The sequence below is a fragment of the Lingula anatina genome, chromosome 1 (assembly GCF_051362555.1).
Source record: "Lingula anatina isolate TDL-2025a chromosome 1, LinAna3.0, whole genome shotgun sequence".
NCBI classification, from domain to species: Eukaryota; Metazoa; Brachiopoda; class Lingulata; order Lingulida; family Lingulidae; genus Lingula; species Lingula anatina.
In genome coordinates this window covers 11,953,331-11,972,913 of record NC_141767.1, presented here as the reverse complement: position 1 = coordinate 11,972,913, position 19,583 = coordinate 11,953,331, and the positions used below count along the sequence as shown (strand labels likewise).

General features: G+C 35.6%; 2 protein-coding genes across 3 annotated transcripts; one reads left to right on the top strand and one right to left on the bottom strand.

The window, feature by feature from the left end:
• Window positions 1-7: 7 nt before the first annotated feature.
• Window positions 8-5,028, top strand: LOC106181824 (protein downstream neighbor of son homolog). The gene is made up of 11 exons (XM_013566324.3): window positions 8-160; window positions 398-616; window positions 760-921; window positions 1,169-1,279; window positions 1,621-1,809; window positions 2,325-2,434; window positions 2,824-2,880; window positions 3,005-3,183; window positions 3,625-3,898; window positions 4,055-4,250; window positions 4,498-5,028. The coding sequence occupies exons 2-11, from the start codon at window positions 455-457 to the stop codon at window positions 4,831-4,833; spliced, it is 1,776 nt and encodes a 591-aa protein (XP_013421778.2). The 5' UTR covers window positions 8-160; window positions 398-454; the 3' UTR covers window positions 4,834-5,028.
• Window positions 5,029-5,399: 371 nt separating this feature from the next.
• On the bottom strand, window positions 5,400-19,276 carry LOC106181822 (uncharacterized). 2 transcript variants are annotated; one of them, XM_024074216.2, is made up of 15 exons: window positions 19,106-19,275; window positions 18,574-18,634; window positions 16,902-18,073; window positions 16,498-16,738; window positions 15,898-16,218; window positions 15,545-15,640; window positions 15,250-15,359; window positions 14,878-15,041; window positions 14,456-14,674; window positions 14,181-14,291; window positions 13,753-13,872; window positions 6,734-6,881; window positions 6,338-6,403; window positions 5,984-6,099; window positions 5,400-5,780 (listed from the first exon to the last, which is right to left on the bottom strand). In XM_024074216.2, the coding sequence occupies exons 1-15, from the start codon at window positions 19,110-19,112 to the stop codon at window positions 5,655-5,657; spliced, it is 3,078 nt and encodes a 1,025-aa protein (XP_023929984.2). In that variant the 5' UTR covers window positions 19,113-19,275; the 3' UTR covers window positions 5,400-5,654. The 2 variants fall into 2 exon arrangements, with proteins under 2 accessions (XP_023929984.2, XP_023929986.2); XM_024074218.2 differs by lacking the exons at window positions 5,400-5,780; window positions 5,984-6,099; window positions 6,338-6,403 and adding an exon at window positions 7,534-7,650 and having other exon boundaries at window positions 19,106-19,276.
• Window positions 19,277-19,583: the final 307 nt, after the last annotated feature.

Sequence of the window (19,583 nt, the reverse complement as noted above, 5' to 3'; positions counted from 1 at the left end):
TTAGTATAAGGCGGTATAAATATTGACGCCATATTCTCCACGATAAAACCTCGTTTTCGATTGATTAAATTACTGTATTTGGAGCAATAGATCATGAATTTATCTAAATCGAGACCAAGTTAAGCGAGAGTTATATGAAGACATTACCCGCGGGAGTTCGGTAAGTCAAATTTATCGACTATTTTAGTAAAGCACTTTCTTGAAGCTGAAAATGCGGTGTTGAGTTGAAAATTTGGGGAAGTTAAGTGCATCAGTGCTTGAACGTCTGCGGCATGGAGCAGAGAATGGTCTTATGCTGTAGTTATATCTTCTTTTTGATAAGTACTCGGTACAAATGTAGGTGGTTCAGAAATATTCAGATTGGTTCAAAACGGGTATAATTTTTGTACAATATTAGGTTTTAGATCTACACTGGTAAAATCAACATCAAGTGGATAAACGATTTTATTTGCTAATGGATATGGCCCTAGAAACTACCAACTCTGAAACCAGCACAGATGGGTCACCACCTAAGTGGAAAAATCCAGCAGAGGTGATGAAGATGAGGAAACGGAAGAAAGCGAAGACTGCTGGACTAGAATCCCAACTGGTGGTTCTCAAACCACACAATGTCCAAGTAAGACTGTAATTGCTTACAAGTTGTTAATCTCATACTTTAAAAATAAAATGCTCTCATTCGTTTAAGCACTCTGTCAACTACACAGTACACAATGTAAAAACAGTGAGTAAAAAGTTAATGCTGTTTCTTTTTTTTTTCAGAATCTTTCATTGAAAAATGACACAAAAAATTTGAAAAGGAGAAATCCATTTAGCTGCACAGACTCAGTTAGTAATAAAAGGCTCAATGCACCTGATAGTGACATGAGGTCTACTGAACCTGTGATAGATGCCAGGTTGTTTTCAGTACTTGATCAAGATCAGGTAAACGTGTTGAAATATCTTGAAATATGAAATGTTAAATGTAATATACAGTTTTTAACAAAAGGATTATTTTTAAAATGATGAGTATATGAATATTGGACCTTTGTGTCAGATAGTTTGAGTGTACACTTTATTTGTGAAATATTATTAATTTGCATTAGGTTATAAATAGATAATTTTTTTCCCAGAGCAAGAAAATTAGTATTGCCTTCTTCAGTAATATTTTTCCTTTGTGGTTTTCATTAAGATCTCAGAAACTGATGGAATTGACCATGCTTTAAAAACCACAACAGAGTCACTTCTACAAAGGAATGATGGGCCCAAAAGTTCAAATTTGAGAATAAACTCCTTTCCTCAGGTCAGTTTAGTGTGTGTGTGTGTGTGTGTGTGTGTGTGTGTGTGTGTGTGTGTGTGTGTGTGTGTGTGTGTGTGTGTGTGTGTGTGTGTGTGTGTGTGTGTGTGTGTGTGTGATTGAGACTTATGTTTTTTTTTCATTTCTATTAAACCTGTAACTTTGGAAGAAAAAAATTACAAGAGAGCATGCAATTTGTCAGTATAGGCTGTTTCAGTAGAAAATGTAACGCACAAAAAGAACTACCCTCTTTATTGAATCCAGTAATTTAAAAACATTTATTGTGTTTTACAAGTAAGTTAATTGTTCCAGTTTAAAGTTGTTTGAACTTGGTTTTCATATTTCAGGTACCTGTTAAACCAGATGAAACGCAGCAAAGAGAAAAAAGCTTACCCTGTGATTGGAGTTTACGCCTTAAAATGAGGTTTACATCCCCTAAGTCATTTGCCTGGTGTGGAGCTTTAAAGGGCAATGAGGAAGCCAGTGGGATTGTCAACTTTACTTGTTGTAACCCTCATAAGGGGTCAGCACTGAAGGTGAGACATGTAAAATTGATAACCTCTGAAACTCTAAACATCAAAGCCTTGTGAGTGAGTGCAGGGGCTGAGATCATTTCAAAGAATTTGTCACTCCATGACAACTCTCTTCCTGAAAACTTTTCACCTCATCCATTCATATGAAAAATTTAGAAGAGAAGTGCCACCACACTGTATAAGAATTGTGTCTAAAGCTACCCTAGTAACATGCTAAGGTTAGATCTCGAGTGGCTATTACTGAGCAAGAAAAATGTTTAGAAAAATAAAACCTCTGTGGGATGGACCATTTGTTGAATAAACCATATAGATGTGCTATTAATGTTGCTGTAGATATTTTACAAGGATAAATTACTACAGATGCTATTCAAATTAATTTTGATGCCGATACTGATCACACCAAGAACCATATGCTAGGGTTGGATGTATGTAATTTTTTTTAGACTCTTATTTTAAATTCGTACTTTTCATTCTCAAGGTAAATTGAGTTGGTGTTTTGATGCCATGTACTTTTGCAGGACAGCACGTTGTCAGGGCTCCGGTTCCAGGAGGCGTGCATGTACTGGATCCACCCTAACATTCCTTGGCTCAGGATGTTTCCAAGGATAACAGGAGATGTCAAAATAAGGTGGATAAATGACTTCTTTGTGAAATACAAGAATGTTGTTTATTCTGACTCTGACCAAGACAACTATATTATATTCAGTGTGATTGATTTCTCCCTTAAGATGTGAATTGCAGTCAGTGCCTTTTTATCATCAGCACCAAGTTATGTTTGAGGGGTGCTTGTAAATCCATTTGGAGTTGGTTTCTTTTCTTTTCTCATGACTGTTTTTAAGTGCAATAACAGCACTTGGCCTAAAACAAGTATATTCAATGATTTTAATAGAAGTGCAAGTACATATAATTGTAATTTCCAACAGTTGATGTACTATAACCTTAATGATGGATGTTAACTGTCTTGATATTTTTAAAATGCAAAAAAGTACATAAAAGCAGTCTCTTTTGTCATTTCAGTAATCCTAATACTCTTACTGTTGATGAAGATATCAGAAAACATTTGTTGGCAGATTGGTAAGTGAAAATATTTAGAAAATATCCTTGCTCTATAAGTTTTATAGATAGATAAATGCTTTTTTTTTTTTTTTTTTTTTTTTTTTTGACAGGAATATTACTCATGATATTATTTGCGTTTTAGGATTGAAAGCTTCACTTCAGTGTTTCAGCTTGTCAGGGCAAATTTGTGTCCCTATTTCTACGTATGTACACATCAGTTCAGTGTGCTGTTTCGTGCAGCAGGGATAGGTGGCAGCACTGACATGGACGCTATTCTCACACCCTCTACTCGAGGTTTAAGGGAGGCAATGCAAGCTGAAGGTAAGGCTTTCTATCATGATAAATCTTTATGGTGTGTATGGGTTTATTTATGCAGTTGACGCACAACACAATATAAATACAATACAATATACGTACAATGTAAAGCAAAGTGTTCATCAAAATGGTCTTAATGAACATTTTAAGGCTGTATTCCCAGAGCTTTTAGATCGATCTATCCCCGCGGGGAGTCTCACTAGATTACTGTCAGATAATCCGGTTTAAATGTCCGTCCCGCCTACTACAAGCTGTAAGGGGGTAATTAACTTTCGTGTCCACCCGGCTGACAGCTATTTAGCGTGAACCCCCAGGGAGTTAGGTCGATCTACAGTAGATGGATCTCATCTCTGGAAATGGGGTCTAACTTGTTGATTATTGTAATCCATTTAGTTTGAGGTTCAAAGAAGTATTATACATTACTAATGTATTATTGGGATTTTTTAGGAATAGAATTCACCTTGCCCCTTAGACCAGCTAGACAAAGCAGCAGTAACCAAATACCCAATTCTCAGGCAAACGCTGAAGGTGAACAAAAGGACAAAGTATCTGCTACTGATGAAAGTGCCAGTAGAAGTCCACTAGCACCAGAAGATGATGCAGCAGAAGATCACGTAGAAGAAGATATAGAGGACACAGACGGGGGTGCACAAACATGGCTTGAGAGTCTAGGTGTGGATAAAACCAAGTTTCCCGAACTGGAGGCTACAAAAGTCAAACTGTATCTTTTATTTTAGTATTGAATCATGAAACATAAGTTTATGAAGAAGATCTTAAATTGCTCTTCATTAAGATTTTTATGTATTATGAGCGTCAAGAAATTAGCTATATTAATTTCATTTGAGTCACATTGTTGGTAGACCTTAACTTGTCTCAGTCAGCGTGAAGGTTTCCGTGCCATTGACAACAGACCAGAGTCTACGGTATATGTGGAAGGCAATGAAGTGCAGGCTCTGTATAACTTCCTGTTGAACTGCAAAAGCTGTATAGCCAATACTGGTGCTCAGACTGGGATTCCGCCCACCATCCTGTCCCCTGTTGCTTTTAAGGGAGCTACTTTGAAGAGTTTGAAAGTAAGTTTGTTTTTTTTTATATATATATATTAAAATAACAGATTTGTTATTAAATTTCATATTTTGATAAGAAATTTCTTACCTCCAAAGTAAAATTCAGTATGTCATTTTATTGACAGAACAAAAAATGTTAATTCTTTTTGACTTAAAAGATGGATTATTTGTGGTAAATTACACTGTCTTGTTCATTTCCATTGCAATCTTTACCATGATAAGCTTACGGGCAATTGCTTTTCTCCCCCATCAGGTTCATCAAGGAAAAGTTCGACAACAGGCCACAGATGGCAGCACCAACACAGTTTTCATGGTGGAGGTAGTTGGTCCCATCCTCCCTCACACACTATTCAAACTGTGCAGACTCTTTGAAAGCTCACAGGAACAGCAATTTTCTGCTGTCTGTCATGTACATGAGCCAACGGTGCCTTTCAATGGCATTATGACTGTCAAAAAATCTGGTAGTTTGGATACCGTTGTTGATCCATTGGATGTTGAACACTATATCAAGGATGGAAAAAACATAGAAAAACAGGCAATTCGAGAAATAGCTTGTGATGGGTTATTGTATTCCTGGACAATGACTTGAATTCATGGTACACCTTGAACTGTTCCTTCATTTGAAAATCTGTGGTTTTACTCCATTTTTAATAATTGAATGTTTACCAGGCTCTTTTATTAATGATAAAAATTATTTAACATATTGTGAATAATATACTGTTATAAACGATTTTAAACTTGTAAATTCATGTAGATAATTTAATACATAAAGAAATGCTCTCAATTTTATTTTGTTGTGATTATGTTCAAATTTATATGAAACTCATAACCAATCTATTTTTCAAGTGTGTCATGTTTTTCTTTTTGTTAACATTTTATTTTGATGAATAGGAATTGCCAGAAATGGAAGAAAATGATAAAAAGGTGTAGATAAATGTACCAAAAATTTTGAAGTGCCACTCTTCTTACACAAACATTTTTTTTCAAATTAATATATTTAATAGACCTGAAGTATGAAAAAAAAGTGAGAATCAATTAAGATTTGAAGACCTTTTTAAGTTTTCAATGATAGTTTTTATATTTTTAGTATTAACACTATAACTTCTGTTGTATTGTTTTTGTATAAAACCCATTTGAAAAAATAAGACTGACATGAATGTTTTCTAAAATATATTTTAAGTGACTCTGAAGAATGACAAAAAAAATATTCAATAAAATTGAGTGTCTCTGATGCACTGAACAAACAGTTCTGATCAGGTGGTATGCTGGTTCTTAGAACATTCATATATCTGACATTATGGCAAAAGAATAGGTAAAATGTCCTTTGTTACTGCCTTGCCATATAGACCATTGAAAACTTTGCTATTATCTTGTATATTACATATGTAAATTGAGTTCTGAGAAATTGTTCTATGTGGCACTGTCCCTTGGCACCAGACCCATGGCTTGCAGACATACTGTGGCAGCCATAGCTTTGGCTGCTTTCTTATTGTTACATGCCACTGATGGCTGGTACTCTGTGTTATTAACTTTCACCTGCAGTAAAAAAAAATTCCCATTTAAATACTAGCTATAAATTACTTCATCTTATATTGTTTAAAAAATACAGAAGCTTTCTCATTGGAATAATATAAATTTCTATTGCATTTTTTACCCAAATTCCTAACTATTGAATAAAACGTTTGAATATTGTTATTCGGTACATTTATTAAAACAGAAAGTGGTAAATTGTTTCATACTTTGAACAGGAAATTCTTTTTGTGAGATGGTCCTTCTTCAAAAACGAGCTGAAAGTTTGGTGATCCCCATCTTCTTTTATTACACAGTTCAACCAGTGCAGACACAGGATGTTTACCTAGACATCAAAATACAGCAATATTATTTAAGTCACAAAGGAAGTGTCAGCATCAAGAAATACATTTGCTCCCTCATTTAGAAATCCTTATTAAAGTGAGTTGAATCAAATTATATTTATATATATTATTTCTATGTATTTATCAACAATTTAAATTTGAAAAAAAAAAACAAAAACAAACAAACAAACAAACAAACTTTTCCACTGTTTAGACAAAATGTTTTTTTTTTTAACTTACCAGATAAATCTTTTGGCATTTTTGCCACAGGTGCTTTCTTGGGTCCTTCTCCTTCTCCATACAATCCTGAAATAGTTCATATGTGAAACTGTAAGCAGTCTGAATTTTATGCTCTAAATTAATACCATTCTATTCACTGCTACAACAAATGAACTGCATACTAAGGCTTTTGTTGGAGTCCTTTTTGGACTAAACAAAATAGCTACTAATAGATATCATTGTTAAAATTTCCACTAGTTCCAAGGGGCTTGTAATTCTCCAGGATTGCCACATGATATTACATGGACAAAAGAGCATATATAACATAAATTATGGTACCTTTAAGTATATATATCCACAATACAGACCACTTCTTTATGCTGCAATACACAAAATATTAGATGATTATAAGCTTACCTTTTCTGTCCATTTTGACGTCCAACATAAGAGGTTCACTGGGACCTTCATTATTCTTCCCTAGGCCCTCTCCAGGCTTCCAGCCCATCTTCCGTAGTAATAGCATCCCTACCCCACCCTGTAGTGGAAGGGCATTCACCAGCTGGTTCTACAATATACACATTAAATCAATGCCAGGTTAAATGTTTTCTTCTTGTCTTTTTTATAGGTGTTCATTTTTTCATTATGCATTAGATTAATGACATCTGTACTTTACAAAGAATAAATTGTAACAACTCTTAACATTTACAAAAACATAATACTTGTAATATGACATGTTTTAATGTGTAGTGTGAAAGGAAAGGACTGGATGTTGAATATGGTGGAACATTTAAAATACAATCTCTTGAATAGTTGTGTCAAATTAAACAATTTACAAATGTAATTTTTGTTAACAGCACAACTGAAAAAAAAAAAAAAAAACAACAAAATATCATGCTATGTTTATTAAAAAAATACGCTTTAGGCAGAATACAAAGATCTGGCAATAAGACAAATTTTAGTACTGATTAGAATCTTTTACAAAGCTGTTATTCCACATAAAGATAACTTTTAACCAAAATACTACTTTTGGGTAATTTGATTTTCAAAACTGTCCTTTTGTCATACAATCAAGAAAATTTCAGGGTCATTTTCAGCATTTTGTTAACTAAATCACCTCAGTCACGACTCTCATCACAGAAACACCGAGAAGTCAGAACCTTGATAAAATGTTTCAAAGTGCTGTTTCCTATTGGATGGTTTCTGTAATGAGAACTTACCCACACTTGACAGGAAGTAGCAAAACAGTAGTCTTAGGTCTCCCAGGTCGTGAGCATATGTAAGATTACACTGGCACAAACAGTTGTGTCTGTATAGCTGGCAGGTAACAAGTGATCCTACAACAAGCTTTCAATGCACTCATTTCACATATAACTGGCTGTAAAATGTTTGAGCCAAATACATGTGGAAACAGTGCAAGACCATTTTCTGGTGAAACTGAATCTGGCCACATAAAACAAGATCACCAAGTTGAAGGTATGAACTCATTGTTTTCTAACATATTTTATGTCTTCTTTCTAAAATGAAACTTAAACGGGTTTTAGAATCAGTGTACGCAATTAGTTCGTGCAATAATTCTTTTAAGTTATGTCCTTCTTGGCATCTTTGAAACCAAAGTCAATTCACTGATAATGATCACAGCAGTGGGACTACATGGATATGTACGAACACACTGATGATTTTCATATATTTCAAATTCATTACAAAACCAAAAGCATACTCTCAACAAGAGCAGATCTATTTTCGGACCCATTTATTTAGACCTCAGCTCAAATACTGTTCAAAATATCTTTGCAATTTGTGAAGAATCCCACCACTGGAGAATTGTTGTTGTAGCTCACCAATGTGGAATCCTGCCATGGGAAAGCGAATTTCCCATCACAGGATTCCAGATTAGTGGTGTCTTAGCAAGGGAATATATTTCATTTCCCATGCTAAGATGCCCCCTGAAAAAAACTCAGCAGCCTTTTGCTTATCACCCTTAGTTAAAACATAACTAGAGGATCAGAGAGGCGATACCGCCTCCGGATATTGTACCACCAGCTGGAGTAAGCGCATTCGTATGGACCCCCCCCCTCCAAAAAGGGACACCATCACCAGTCTTGTGCTTGACAAGCTCTATAAAATGCAATCAACAGGAGTTCTCAAAATATACAAAAAAATATAATTAACAAGGCAGCAAAGCTGTCAAATGTACAGACAAAAAGAAGAAAAAAAAAACAAAATAGGGTACAGTCAATTCTGATGCAAAAGTACATTATGCTAAACTGCAAATTCAACATCAAATTTTAATTATGCTCAACAGGTAATTCCAATGTAAGTAAAATGTGTAACAAGCATAAGGCTTCAGCCCCATAGGAGTTCAAGTTCACACTCTGAAAATGTATAACTTCCAGAAAAAGAAGTCAATTAGACTGCTTTTCCAACTCAGGCTGCATTTTAGTCCTGTATTTCTTTTTTGAAAGTTTGAAAATCATAAGTAACATGGTTTTCCCATAATGGTTTTCATGGCAGCAGCACCCAAAATTGTGTGTTCTTCTATTCTGATGCAATATTACATAATGGTTAACAGCATAATGACAATCAATTTTTAATAATAAAATAAAGGTATCATGGATTTTCAGAAAATATGTCTAGCATGGGTCTTCAAGCCCGTGGAACTTCAAAGTCACACCTTGAAAATGCCAATATGTGAAAAATTAAACTTTCACAAAAAAACTGTTTAACCGGCAGAAAGAATTACCAAACAGATTGCATTGCCTACTGAAGCTGTATTTAAGTCCCATGTTTCTTTCTGTAAGTTTGAGAACAGTAAATGACATGGTTTTCCTTAAATGGTCATCATGGGAGCAGTGCCCAAAATAGGTTTATTTTCAAATTTTGATGCAATATTACATAATGTTTAACAGCATAATGATCATCAATTTTTAATAATATCATGTATATTCAGAAAATGTGACTAGCAAAGGTCTTCATGCCCATGGAACTTCAAAGTGACACCTTGAATATGCCAAAATGTAAACTAGACAGCACTGTGCTGAAATGGGTTTATTTCCATTTTTAACACTTTTTTAATATAAGATGAAATAAACAGTTTACTGCCATTTTTATATGATCAACTAAGAAAATTGATGAGATGGGACAATTATCAATAGAACTGTGTCAAATGTCCAATTTCCTCCATTCTGACATTCTGAACATAGTAAATGATTGAATTTGACTGATATGAGTTTATTTCCATTTTTGACACTTTATTACACAATACACGATAACAAGTTAAACATTATTTCTACATAATCAACTAACAATGTTGTAAAGATGCAGGAAATGTCAAACAAACACTTTTATGTGTCTTATTAATGAAATAGTAAGACTGTTAACATGCCTAAGAATTGAATTTGAGGAAATGTGAAAAAACAGCATGACTTCTAAAACAATGGCCCGATTATACTACTTTTCAAACTCAACCTGCATTTAAGTAAGATTGACCACTCCTGTGAGTTTAATGACAATTGGTCTATCTGTTTTTCTTATATTGTGTTTACAGTGTTGCATATATGCTAAAATGTGAAAAAACAGCATAACTACTAAAATAGTGGCCCGATCATGCCAATTTTCGAACTTGACCTGCGTTTTAGTAAGATTGATTACTCCTGTGAGTTTCATGACAACAGGCCTATCGGTTTTCCTTAAAATGTGTTAACAGGGTTGCATATATGCTGAAAAGTGAAAAAACAGCATAACTTCTACAATAATGGCCCGATCATGCTGATTTTCGAACTTGACCTGCGTTTTATGAATACTCATTAGCTCTGTAAATATAAAGCCAAAAAGTAAAACTGCCCTCCACTTATCGTGTTAACAAGGAAAGTGCACGGCGCCGGCATCGGCATCGGCGACGGCGGCGACGACAGACGCAGGTGATGGCAATATGTACAGACACATCTGTGTCTGTACATAAAAATGGTCAGTATATGACTTTCTATTCAACTTCAATAGTAACTATGGACCTATCTCTGCCAGTTTTGGAGATATAAGGGACTAAATGTTATAATTTTGCAGTTACCATAATGTGCCATAAATTTCCTACAGAAAAAATTAATTAAAATAAAGAAAAGGTCATTTTGGTCAAAATTCTTGAAATGGGAGGTGCTCTGAAGTTCCAGATGTTCTAATTTGATGAAATAATGTCATTTTTGACCACAAGTTGCCTGCTTTGCCAAGCCTTATGTTTTATTTATCTGGAGTTCAAAATTAATTATCCATTACCGTACTGCACATTTTGCTTTCACCACCAATATGTACTTTTTGATACAGCGTAAATTTGGAGATAAAAGGGAAGCAAAATTTGCAAAGTTCAGTTCATGGTGAAAAGTAGGTCAAAGGTCAATTTCAAGGTCACATTCAGATTGCCAGTATGACTTCCTATTCAATACAACAGTAACTATAGACCTATCTCTGCCAGTTTTGGAGATAAAAGGGAAGCAAAATTTGCAAAGTTCAGTTCATGGTGAAAAGTAGGTCAAAGGTCAATTTCAAGGTCACAGTAAGATTGCCAGTATATGACTTCCTATTCAACCTCAATAGTAACTATGGTCCTATCTCTGCCAGTTTTGGAGATAAAAGGGAAGCAAAATTTGCAAAGTTCATGTGATGAAAAGTAGGTCAAAGGTCAAGTTCAAGGTCACAGTAAGATTGCCAGTATATGACTTCCCATTCAAGTTCAATAGTAATTATGGACCTATCTCTGCCAGTTTTGGAGATAAAAGGGAAGCAAAATTTGCAAAGTTCAGTTCATGGTGAAAAGTAGGTCAAAGGTCAATTTCAAGGTCACATTTAGATTGTCAGTATATGACTTCATATTCAAGTTCAATAGTAACTATGGACCTATCTCTGCCAGTTTTGGAGATAAAAGGGAAGCAAAATTTGCAAAGTTCAGTTCATGGTGAAAAGTAGGTCAAAGGTCAATTTCAAGGTCACATTCAGATTGCCAGTATGACTTCCTATTCAATACAACAGTAACTATGGACCTATCTCTGCCAGTTTTGGAGATAAAAGGGAAGCAAAGTTTGCAAAGTTCAATTTATGGTGAAAAGTAGGTCAAAGGTCAATTTCAAGGTCACAGTAAGATTGCCAGTATATGACTTCCTATTCAACCTCAATAGTAACTATGGACCTATCTCTGCCAGTTTTGGAGATAAAAGGGAAGCAAAATTTGCAAAGTTCATGTGATGAAAAGTAGGTCAAAGGTCAATTTCAAGGTCACAGTAAGATTGCCAGTATATGACTTCCCATTCAAGTTCAATAGTAATTATGGACTTATCTCTGCCAGTTTTGGAGATAAAAGGGAAGCAAAATTTGCAAAGTTCAGTTCATGGTGAAAAGTAGGTCAAAGGTCAATTTCAAGGTCACATTTAGATTGTCAGTATATGACTTCATATTCAAGTTCAATAGTAACTATGGACCTATCTCTGCCAGTTTTGGAGATAAAAGGGAAGCAAAATTTGCAAAGTTCAATTCATGGTGAAAAGTAGGTCAAAGGTCAATTTCAAGGTCACATTTAGATTGCCAGTATATGACTTCCTATTCAACTTCAATAGTAACTATGGACCTATCTCTGCCAGTTTTGGAGATAAAAGAGAAAGAAATTAGCAGAGTTCAGTTCATGATAAAAAGTAGGTCAAAGGTCAATTTCAAGGTCACACTTAGATTGCCAGTATAGGACTTCCTATTCAACTTCAATAGTAACTATGGACCTATCTCTGCCAGTTTTGGAGATAAAAGGGAAGCAAAATTTGCAAAGTTCAGTTCATGGTGAAAAGTAGGTCAAAGGTCAATTTCAAGGTCACAGTAAGATTGCCAGTATATGACTTCCTATTCAACTTCAATAGTAACTATGGACCTATCTCTGCCAGTTTTGGAGATATAAGGGACTAAATGTTATAATTTTGGAATTACCTTAATGTGCCATAAATTTCCTACAGCAAAAATTAATTAAAATAAAGAAAAGGTCATTTTGGTCAAAATTCTTGAAATGGGAGGTGCTCTGAAGTTCCAGAAGTTCAAATTTGATGAAATAATGTCATTTTTGACCACAAGTTGTCTGCTTTGCCAAGCCTTATGTTTTATTTTTCCAGAGTTCAAAATTTATTATCCATTACCGTACTGCACATTTTGCTTTCACCACCAATATGTACTTTCTGATACAGCATAACTTGAAAACCGTACGGAATACAAAAAAACGGAGACCACCTCCAGTGTTGGGCTTTACATGCTCTACAAAATGCAAAAAAGAATGGGTCTCTAGCATTAACGGTTCCCGAATTAGAGACAGTTTTCAGTTTCGCCATCTTATGGCCGCTACTCCGGTGAAAATGCACTGATTGACCCCAAATTCACGGAGATGAAGGATGACCTGAAGGGTAACACTTTCCAATAATATTATTGGTTAAGTCTGTGTGGTGTCTGAATAACAGGGCAAAAAAATTTTTTTTCGTAAAAAATTTAATTTTTTTGAAAATTTTGGCCCGTTTGACCTTGAAGTAAAGGTCAAAGGTCAAATCCAAGGGCATATTTGAAATCTACACATATGACTTTTGGAAAGCCGTCTGTAGAAATTTTTCCCATAACCCCTTCCGTAGGGTAGATAATTAGCATTTAATTTTGCCATTTTTGGACAAGGGTGCATTTCAATGAGTGCCACACCCAGACCCCAATACCGACAAAGCCCAAATTTTACGTGGAACGAGTTGAGATTATAGGTGACCTAAATCCAAGAGATGGGTACAGGGGGCCTTACCGCCTAGGAGGAGAAGCGGTAACGGTAGCCGTCCGGCGGAGCCGGCGGAGCCGGCGGAACGATCCGGACGGGACCGAAACCATGTGTACCAGCGCTAACGCTGGTGGTACAATTAGCATGTGTCCTGAAACAAGTGCCTCCCATTTATCAGACACTCTCATAAGCATTGCATCTCAACTGCTACCATACCACTTGTAGGTAGGCAAGATGCAACAACAGGACAGGAAAGAAAGTCAGGTCTTCTTGTCTTCATCACTTGAACTACATTCACACGGACTGCATCATCTGAAATGCTTCTCTTCATGACTTCAAGTGTGTGTTTGCCAAAAAATTCACTTTGACAGATAACTCATGCAAACCTATACTAAAACATGCAAACCCTAAAACCTTTCACCTTGCAACAAAGCTCAGTCTTAACCTTACAACTCACAAAAAAGAGTTGAATAAACAAACAGTCCTCAGTATAAACCTTTTTGGATTTAACCATTTTGAAATCAGCAGAAAAAAAACTCAAAATATGCATTTCATGGCATAATGGCCACTGGTAATGGGATGTAATATTTTTTGATAAACACACACCAGAAGCATAGTATATATTTATATATTCTCATCAAATACTAAGTAATGGAGATATCCATACCTTCCTGAGCCAGGCCTGCTTTTTTGGATCACCTGTTAACTCCTGCTGACTGAGCACTGTAGCTCCTGTTGTGCCAGTGAACGCACCTGGAAGGTACTTGGAATTGGCCCACTGTGTCATCTGGAATTTACCAACAAGTTTTTTTAATTCTAATTAAAAATTGACAGCCAGACATTTACTGCTAAATATCATGCTGTTATCATGCATATTTTTTCACAAGTAATTAGTGTTAAATTAGACATACAACTAGGTTTTCATGAAATTACCAAAAAATTCATGAAAAATAGGCAAATATTTTCAATTATAATATATAACATGAAATTATCTTTTGTACATGATTTATTTTTTGAGTTTGCTAAATTACTCCTTGCAAAAAATTGTAAGGCAACAATTTGTGTTCATTGTGCAATAGAAATGTCCACCATTACCTGTTGATTGGCTTCAAACATCTTCCCAAGAGCTTCCACATCATGAGGATTGTCCTGCAATTTTCTCACAGCTCGCAGGCGTTCAGTTACAATAGAACCAACATCTATTGACTGTAATACAAAAATTATGTACCCTGTAAAAGTCAATATTGTTTCAAGCAATTTTCAAAACAACCAAAACCAACTTGAGGACCTTCCTGTAACATATTCTCAAAGTGTTTACCAGGGCAATAGATACAACTGCTCATCATATAATATGTAAAGCATAAACTAACCTTGTTCACTTCCTCAAAGACTTTCTCTGTTTGTTTAGCCATAGCAATGGTCCTGGTGACACCCCCTGTGTTGGGATCTATGCCTTCTTTCTCTACAGGGACCCACTCAGACTCTTTGGCCCTGTGATGGCTGCCACTGGACACTGGAAAAGTCAGTCTAAGGGCAGAACCCTGGGCAGCTTTCTCAGCAGGGGTCAACACAGGGAGCTGGGTGGCATTCTGGAATGTAGGATACTTTGGTTCAAACTTGTGTATTAAATAACATACCTGACATACTTTCTAAAACTGTCATGTGGAAAGCAGGGCATGCCAAGTTTCAGATCATATTCCCAATGGAAAAAGGTAGGCAGATATTTTATCTACCAAGAAATAAAAAAGTAAAACCTTCAAAGTGGATTACGACATAACAGAGAGTAACAAACCTTAATATTCATCATAATAGGAGCTTTTGCCACTTTAAAGGGGTGGTTGATGAAGGGTCCATCTTCTCCCTCATCAGATTCGTAGGGTTTGTTGTTAACTTCATCATCACTGGATAAATCTTCTCCACCTCCCTCTGCCTTTTTGGCCAACCGCTTGCACATGTCTATTATATATAAATAAGTAAATGTTTGATGAAAACTATACACTGCATATCACATTCCATCTTAAAAGGAGCCCTTTTGAAGAAGGGCTTTTTGTTCATGTCATCTGGTGCAATGTTTATAATTATCTATTGTAACAAAAAAGAAAAAAAGATGGATTTATAAATTTAAAGAAAAAAATTTTTAATGTCACTATAAATAATCCCTTACCTGTTAGTTCTTCAACTGACTTTCCTCCAGCTCTGAGTTCAGCTAGCATTTCTGGCTTTAGAGAGACAGGAGGTCCTTGTCCGGATTTTGCATTTGCCATGGCATTTTGTCTGTAAACAAGCAAAAATCTAAGCAGTCTGGTACGCTTTAATATATAAATGACAAAGTTTTCCTTTTAATTTAAAAATCTACTTAAGTTACTTCCTTCCTCATTAAATAGCTAGTTTTGTCTAATAAAATTTTATTTAATGATACATTCATTTTGATGCTTATTTACAATATCAAAAGTATTCACATTGCAATTTGTCTCAGTCTGGCTTTATCAATGGTCAGTCGCAAGTCATCTGGACTTCGCGAGCGCCTGCGCCTTTCTCTGGATAAAGATCTTGATCTGAAAGCAAAGAAATCAAAATAAAGTGCACATTTTTTTTTCTTTTACAATGTAAAATAAATCATAATCTTGACTTATCTAAAAGGAACTGTAATAGAAAATACAAGCATACACAAAAAAATTAATAATTTTAGATATATCATGTATTAAAACACTAGGGTTTGAACAGAAATTTGTAAATAATTTTTTGGCTTGGATTGTGTGCTTTGAGTTCTCAGTCACAAGGAGACATGTGCATTTGTTTTTGATATACTAACCTTCGACTATGACGTCTCTCCCAATCACGACCATCTCTCCTCAGTTTCTCATCATCTTTGTGTTGTCTTTCACTGCTTCTCCTATGGCGCCTGTCAGTGTTATGACCCCTCCCATCATCTCTGCTTCTCTTTGACCTGTCTCTATCCCTGCTGTGTGATCTAGACCTTTTTGACCTTGACCTGTCTCTACTATTTGACCTTGACCTCTTTAGCCTTTCCTTATCTCTGCTGCGGGATCTTGACCTCCAAACTCCAGACTTTCTGTCAAAACCAGAGGGTGACTTGGATCTAGGTGACCGGCCTCTTTTAGGGGTTCTTGATCTACAAAGAGAAATGGGTGAGATAAAGTTCATATAGGCTCTTTCATATTTTGCAGTATACTTATTAGTATCGCAATATTTTGACAGGTCCTAACAATAATTTTGCAATGTAATGTTGCCATTTGAAACCATTCAAAATTAATCCCGAACACACCATCTACTTGTCAGGCAAAAGTACAGAAGTAATAAAGATAACTTATAAAATGAGGAATCTTGAGAAACGAAATTTTTCAAACAAATTCTTATCTTGCAAACACAGCTGAAAATAAAAAGAACATACCTAGACCTAGATAAAGGCTTGTCTTCTTTTCCTTTTTCCTTATTCTTGTTTTTCTTCTTCTTTTTCTTCTTATGTTTTTTCTTTTTCTTTTTGCTCTTTGACTTTGCTCCCTCAGTATCAATCTCTCCTTCTTCTAATGATCCGTCATTGTTTGAATCTGCTTCTCCAAGAGAATCTGACAAAAAATCAAAATCATCATCGGATGATTTTTCTTCAGACTTCTCAGAGTCAGACAGCTGACCTGGAATAAAAATACAACAGAGTCAATGATTTCATTTTTTGATAAGAAATTGGTTCAAATCAAAATAACAAAAAAAAAAAAAAAAAAGTAAAATTGAAGTTAAAAATTTATAAACATCATGTTTACTTTTTCATATATATAATTCTGAGTGGGAATGGCATACCCTCTTCCCAATTTTTCCTCGTTTCCTCGTCCATCCATTTTTCTCCAGACTTGATGAAGGCAGAACTAGAGTCTGAGATCTTTAAAGCAATACCAAGTTTTTTCTTGGGCTCTTGAGGTAGTATTTCTGTCTTAGTCTCCTGCTGATCTTCTTCTGCTTCCTGTTTGGGTTCTCTGTTAGGTGGGACAAAATTTTCTTCTCCTTCAACAGGCTCCATAGGATCTATATCAATGTTTTCATTTCCTTTTGAAACATCTTGTGTAACTTGTACAAAACGCTCGTCATTGTTTTGACCAACAGTACAAGTAATGTCATCTATTTGAGCCCTTTTCCCATCCTCAGAAAAATGTAGCCCTAAAACATCTGATTTTCTACTCTGAACTGTTTCTTTCTCATAGTTCCTAGATTCACTTTCAGATTTTGTATTCTCGTTGGTCCTGCTCTTTTTACTTTTATCTTCATGGGAAAAGTTTCTTTCATCATCTTCTGACATTTGTGAATCTTTACTCTTTTTACTTTTTCTGTAATGTTCCTTTCGTCCACTGTCTCTACGACCGTCAATTTCTGGTCTATCTTCACTTTTATCTCTGTGCTTTCTTTTCTTTCCTTTCTCATCATGCTTGCTAGTCTGATATTTCTCGCTTGATGATTCTCTTTCTTTTTTCTTATCTTTGTGTTTATGTTTTCCCTTTTTACTCTTCTTTTTATCTTTGCTCTCTTCCTCTATTTGCCTATTCCCTTCCCTGTCTCTTGTTTTCTCTTGTTCTATCTCCAGCATTTTTTTAGTCAGGAACTCCTTGAATAAGTCATCCACAACTTTGGCTTGTTCTGCTTTCATTTGTCTCTCTCTTTCCAATTTTTCCAATCTACTGCTCTCCGTTTTATCCTCTGCATCATTTGTATTGGCCTCCTCATTCAACTTAGTTTTCACATGAACAGATATGGGGAGGGCAGGCTTCTGTGAAATCTCTGTCATTACTGCCGGGGTTGGAACCGAAGTGGTTGTTGGTACCACTGATGTGGACACTGAAGTGGAATTCTTTTTCTGTTGAAGTTCCTCCAGCTTTTTACGTATCAGTTTGATTGGCCTGGTTTTTTGCTTGTGGGATTCCTGTGGTGCACTGGTATTTTTGGGTAAAGGTATTTCTTCCACAGCAGAGGTTTCTATGGACCTGAGAAGTAATTTCAAGATGTAATAAAACTTTTGAAAGTACTCAATAAAAAAACTATTTAAATTTCTATGTGTAATTTATATTATAGGCATTAAGCTTAATGTTTGAAATCATAACTACAACACAAAGCTTCAAAAATCCTTATCCATTCTGAATATGGTTTGAGACAATAGCAAATCTAAAATAAGGCCTATTTGGCAAAGGCACATCAACTGCATAGGCTGTCCGGTTAGCCAAGCTCACCAGAGGTAATAAATGCCATCACTTTTGTCTCCCAGGCACTGCTATTACAACAGTATGGGACTGCGAATTACTTCTAGGAAGTTGGAACTGCAGGATTATACTGAGTATACTGCTTATAGTGAGTTTATCTTTATCAGACTGTTACCTGGCTGTAAATGTACCTGCATATCTTTATCCTATAAGGTTTTGTGCATCAACTGGCAGAATAAAACAGTCATACTGTTGTTCAAATAACCAAAAACATCTTCAATACTAACCCCTTGGCTCCAGGTAATGGGATGCCTTCCACGTCCATTACTAAGTTCGTCCTTAGGTTAACTGCAGAATATAAGAAAACTAGTTATGAACTGGTAGTGTGTGTGTGTGTGTGTGTGTGTGTGAAGGCATACATGTCAACTCTCTCGGATAATCCGTGAGTCTCCCAGATACAGAATGAATCTCTTGGTCTTTGAAAATTTCCACCACTGTCAGCTACCATCCTGTCACAACATACGGTAATGACTCGATCTTTTCAATGACCAAAAATTATCAGATACATCATTTTTATAACATTTGTGGTACTTTTAATACATAGATTAGAACTACAAGGTAGTGTGCTTTGAAAATTTGTTGTAACCACTCAATAGGAATGCTCTTATTTTAGGAAATTATGACTTAAAAAATACAGTATCTGTAAAATTCACAATTTTTCGACCCCCCCCCCCCCCCCACCACCTTCGAGTTTGAGGCTCAGAGTACGTGTTGTTGATCACAGAATTAAATTATACAAAAACTCCACGAATAACTTACACGACATAGCAAAGTCCGCCGTGCCTTTTTAAAAATTGTGCAATCTTCCCTTTCTCAATCACAACGACATTATTGTGTCTCACGAACAGAAGATTTTGCCCCACATTCCTCATTGCTCATCGTTGTCGTTCATCCTCAGCGGTAGATCTACGGACAAGATCAAGGTCGACTTTTTATTGGACCAAATAACCACATGACGTCCCACCTCTAGTAAAATTCTCACTTTCACAGCTACCACAATGAGTCTTTGTACTGTGGTTTGCCCTTGAAAAAACTGATCAGTCTCCCCCTCCCTCCCAAAAAAGTATATTTATAAAATGAAATAAAGAAAGTACCCATAGCCATTATATTCATACCATCATTAATATATTTTTTCTACTTCCAGGCATATGGATTATTTACATACTGCTGAATGCCAAATTTGGTGAGTGATAAGTATAAGAAATAAAAAACATTTTGATATACTTGCCTTTTCAGT

Bases quoted from the DNA above. Each gene is read 5' to 3' on its own strand.
- LOC106181824 (XM_013566324.3), top strand. From the start codon at position 455: ATGGATATGGCCCTAGAAACTACCAACTCTGAAACCAGCACAGATGGG. The intron at 2,435-2,823 runs GTGGATAAATGA...TTGTCATTTCAG, and splicing joins ACAGGAGATGTCAAAATAAG to TAATCCTAATACTCTTACTG. The intron at 4,251-4,497 runs GTAAGTTTGTTT...CTCCCCCATCAG, and splicing joins CTACTTTGAAGAGTTTGAAA to GTTCATCAAGGAAAAGTTCG.
- LOC106181822 (XM_024074216.2), bottom strand. The intron at 14,292-14,455 runs GTTAGTTTATGC...TTTGTATTACAG, and splicing joins TCTTTGAGGAAGTGAACAAG to TCAATAGATGTTGGTTCTAT. The intron at 6,882-13,752 runs GTATGGATATCT...TGTATATTGTAG, and splicing joins AGCAGGCCTGGCTCAGGAAG to AACCAGCTGGTGAATGCCCT.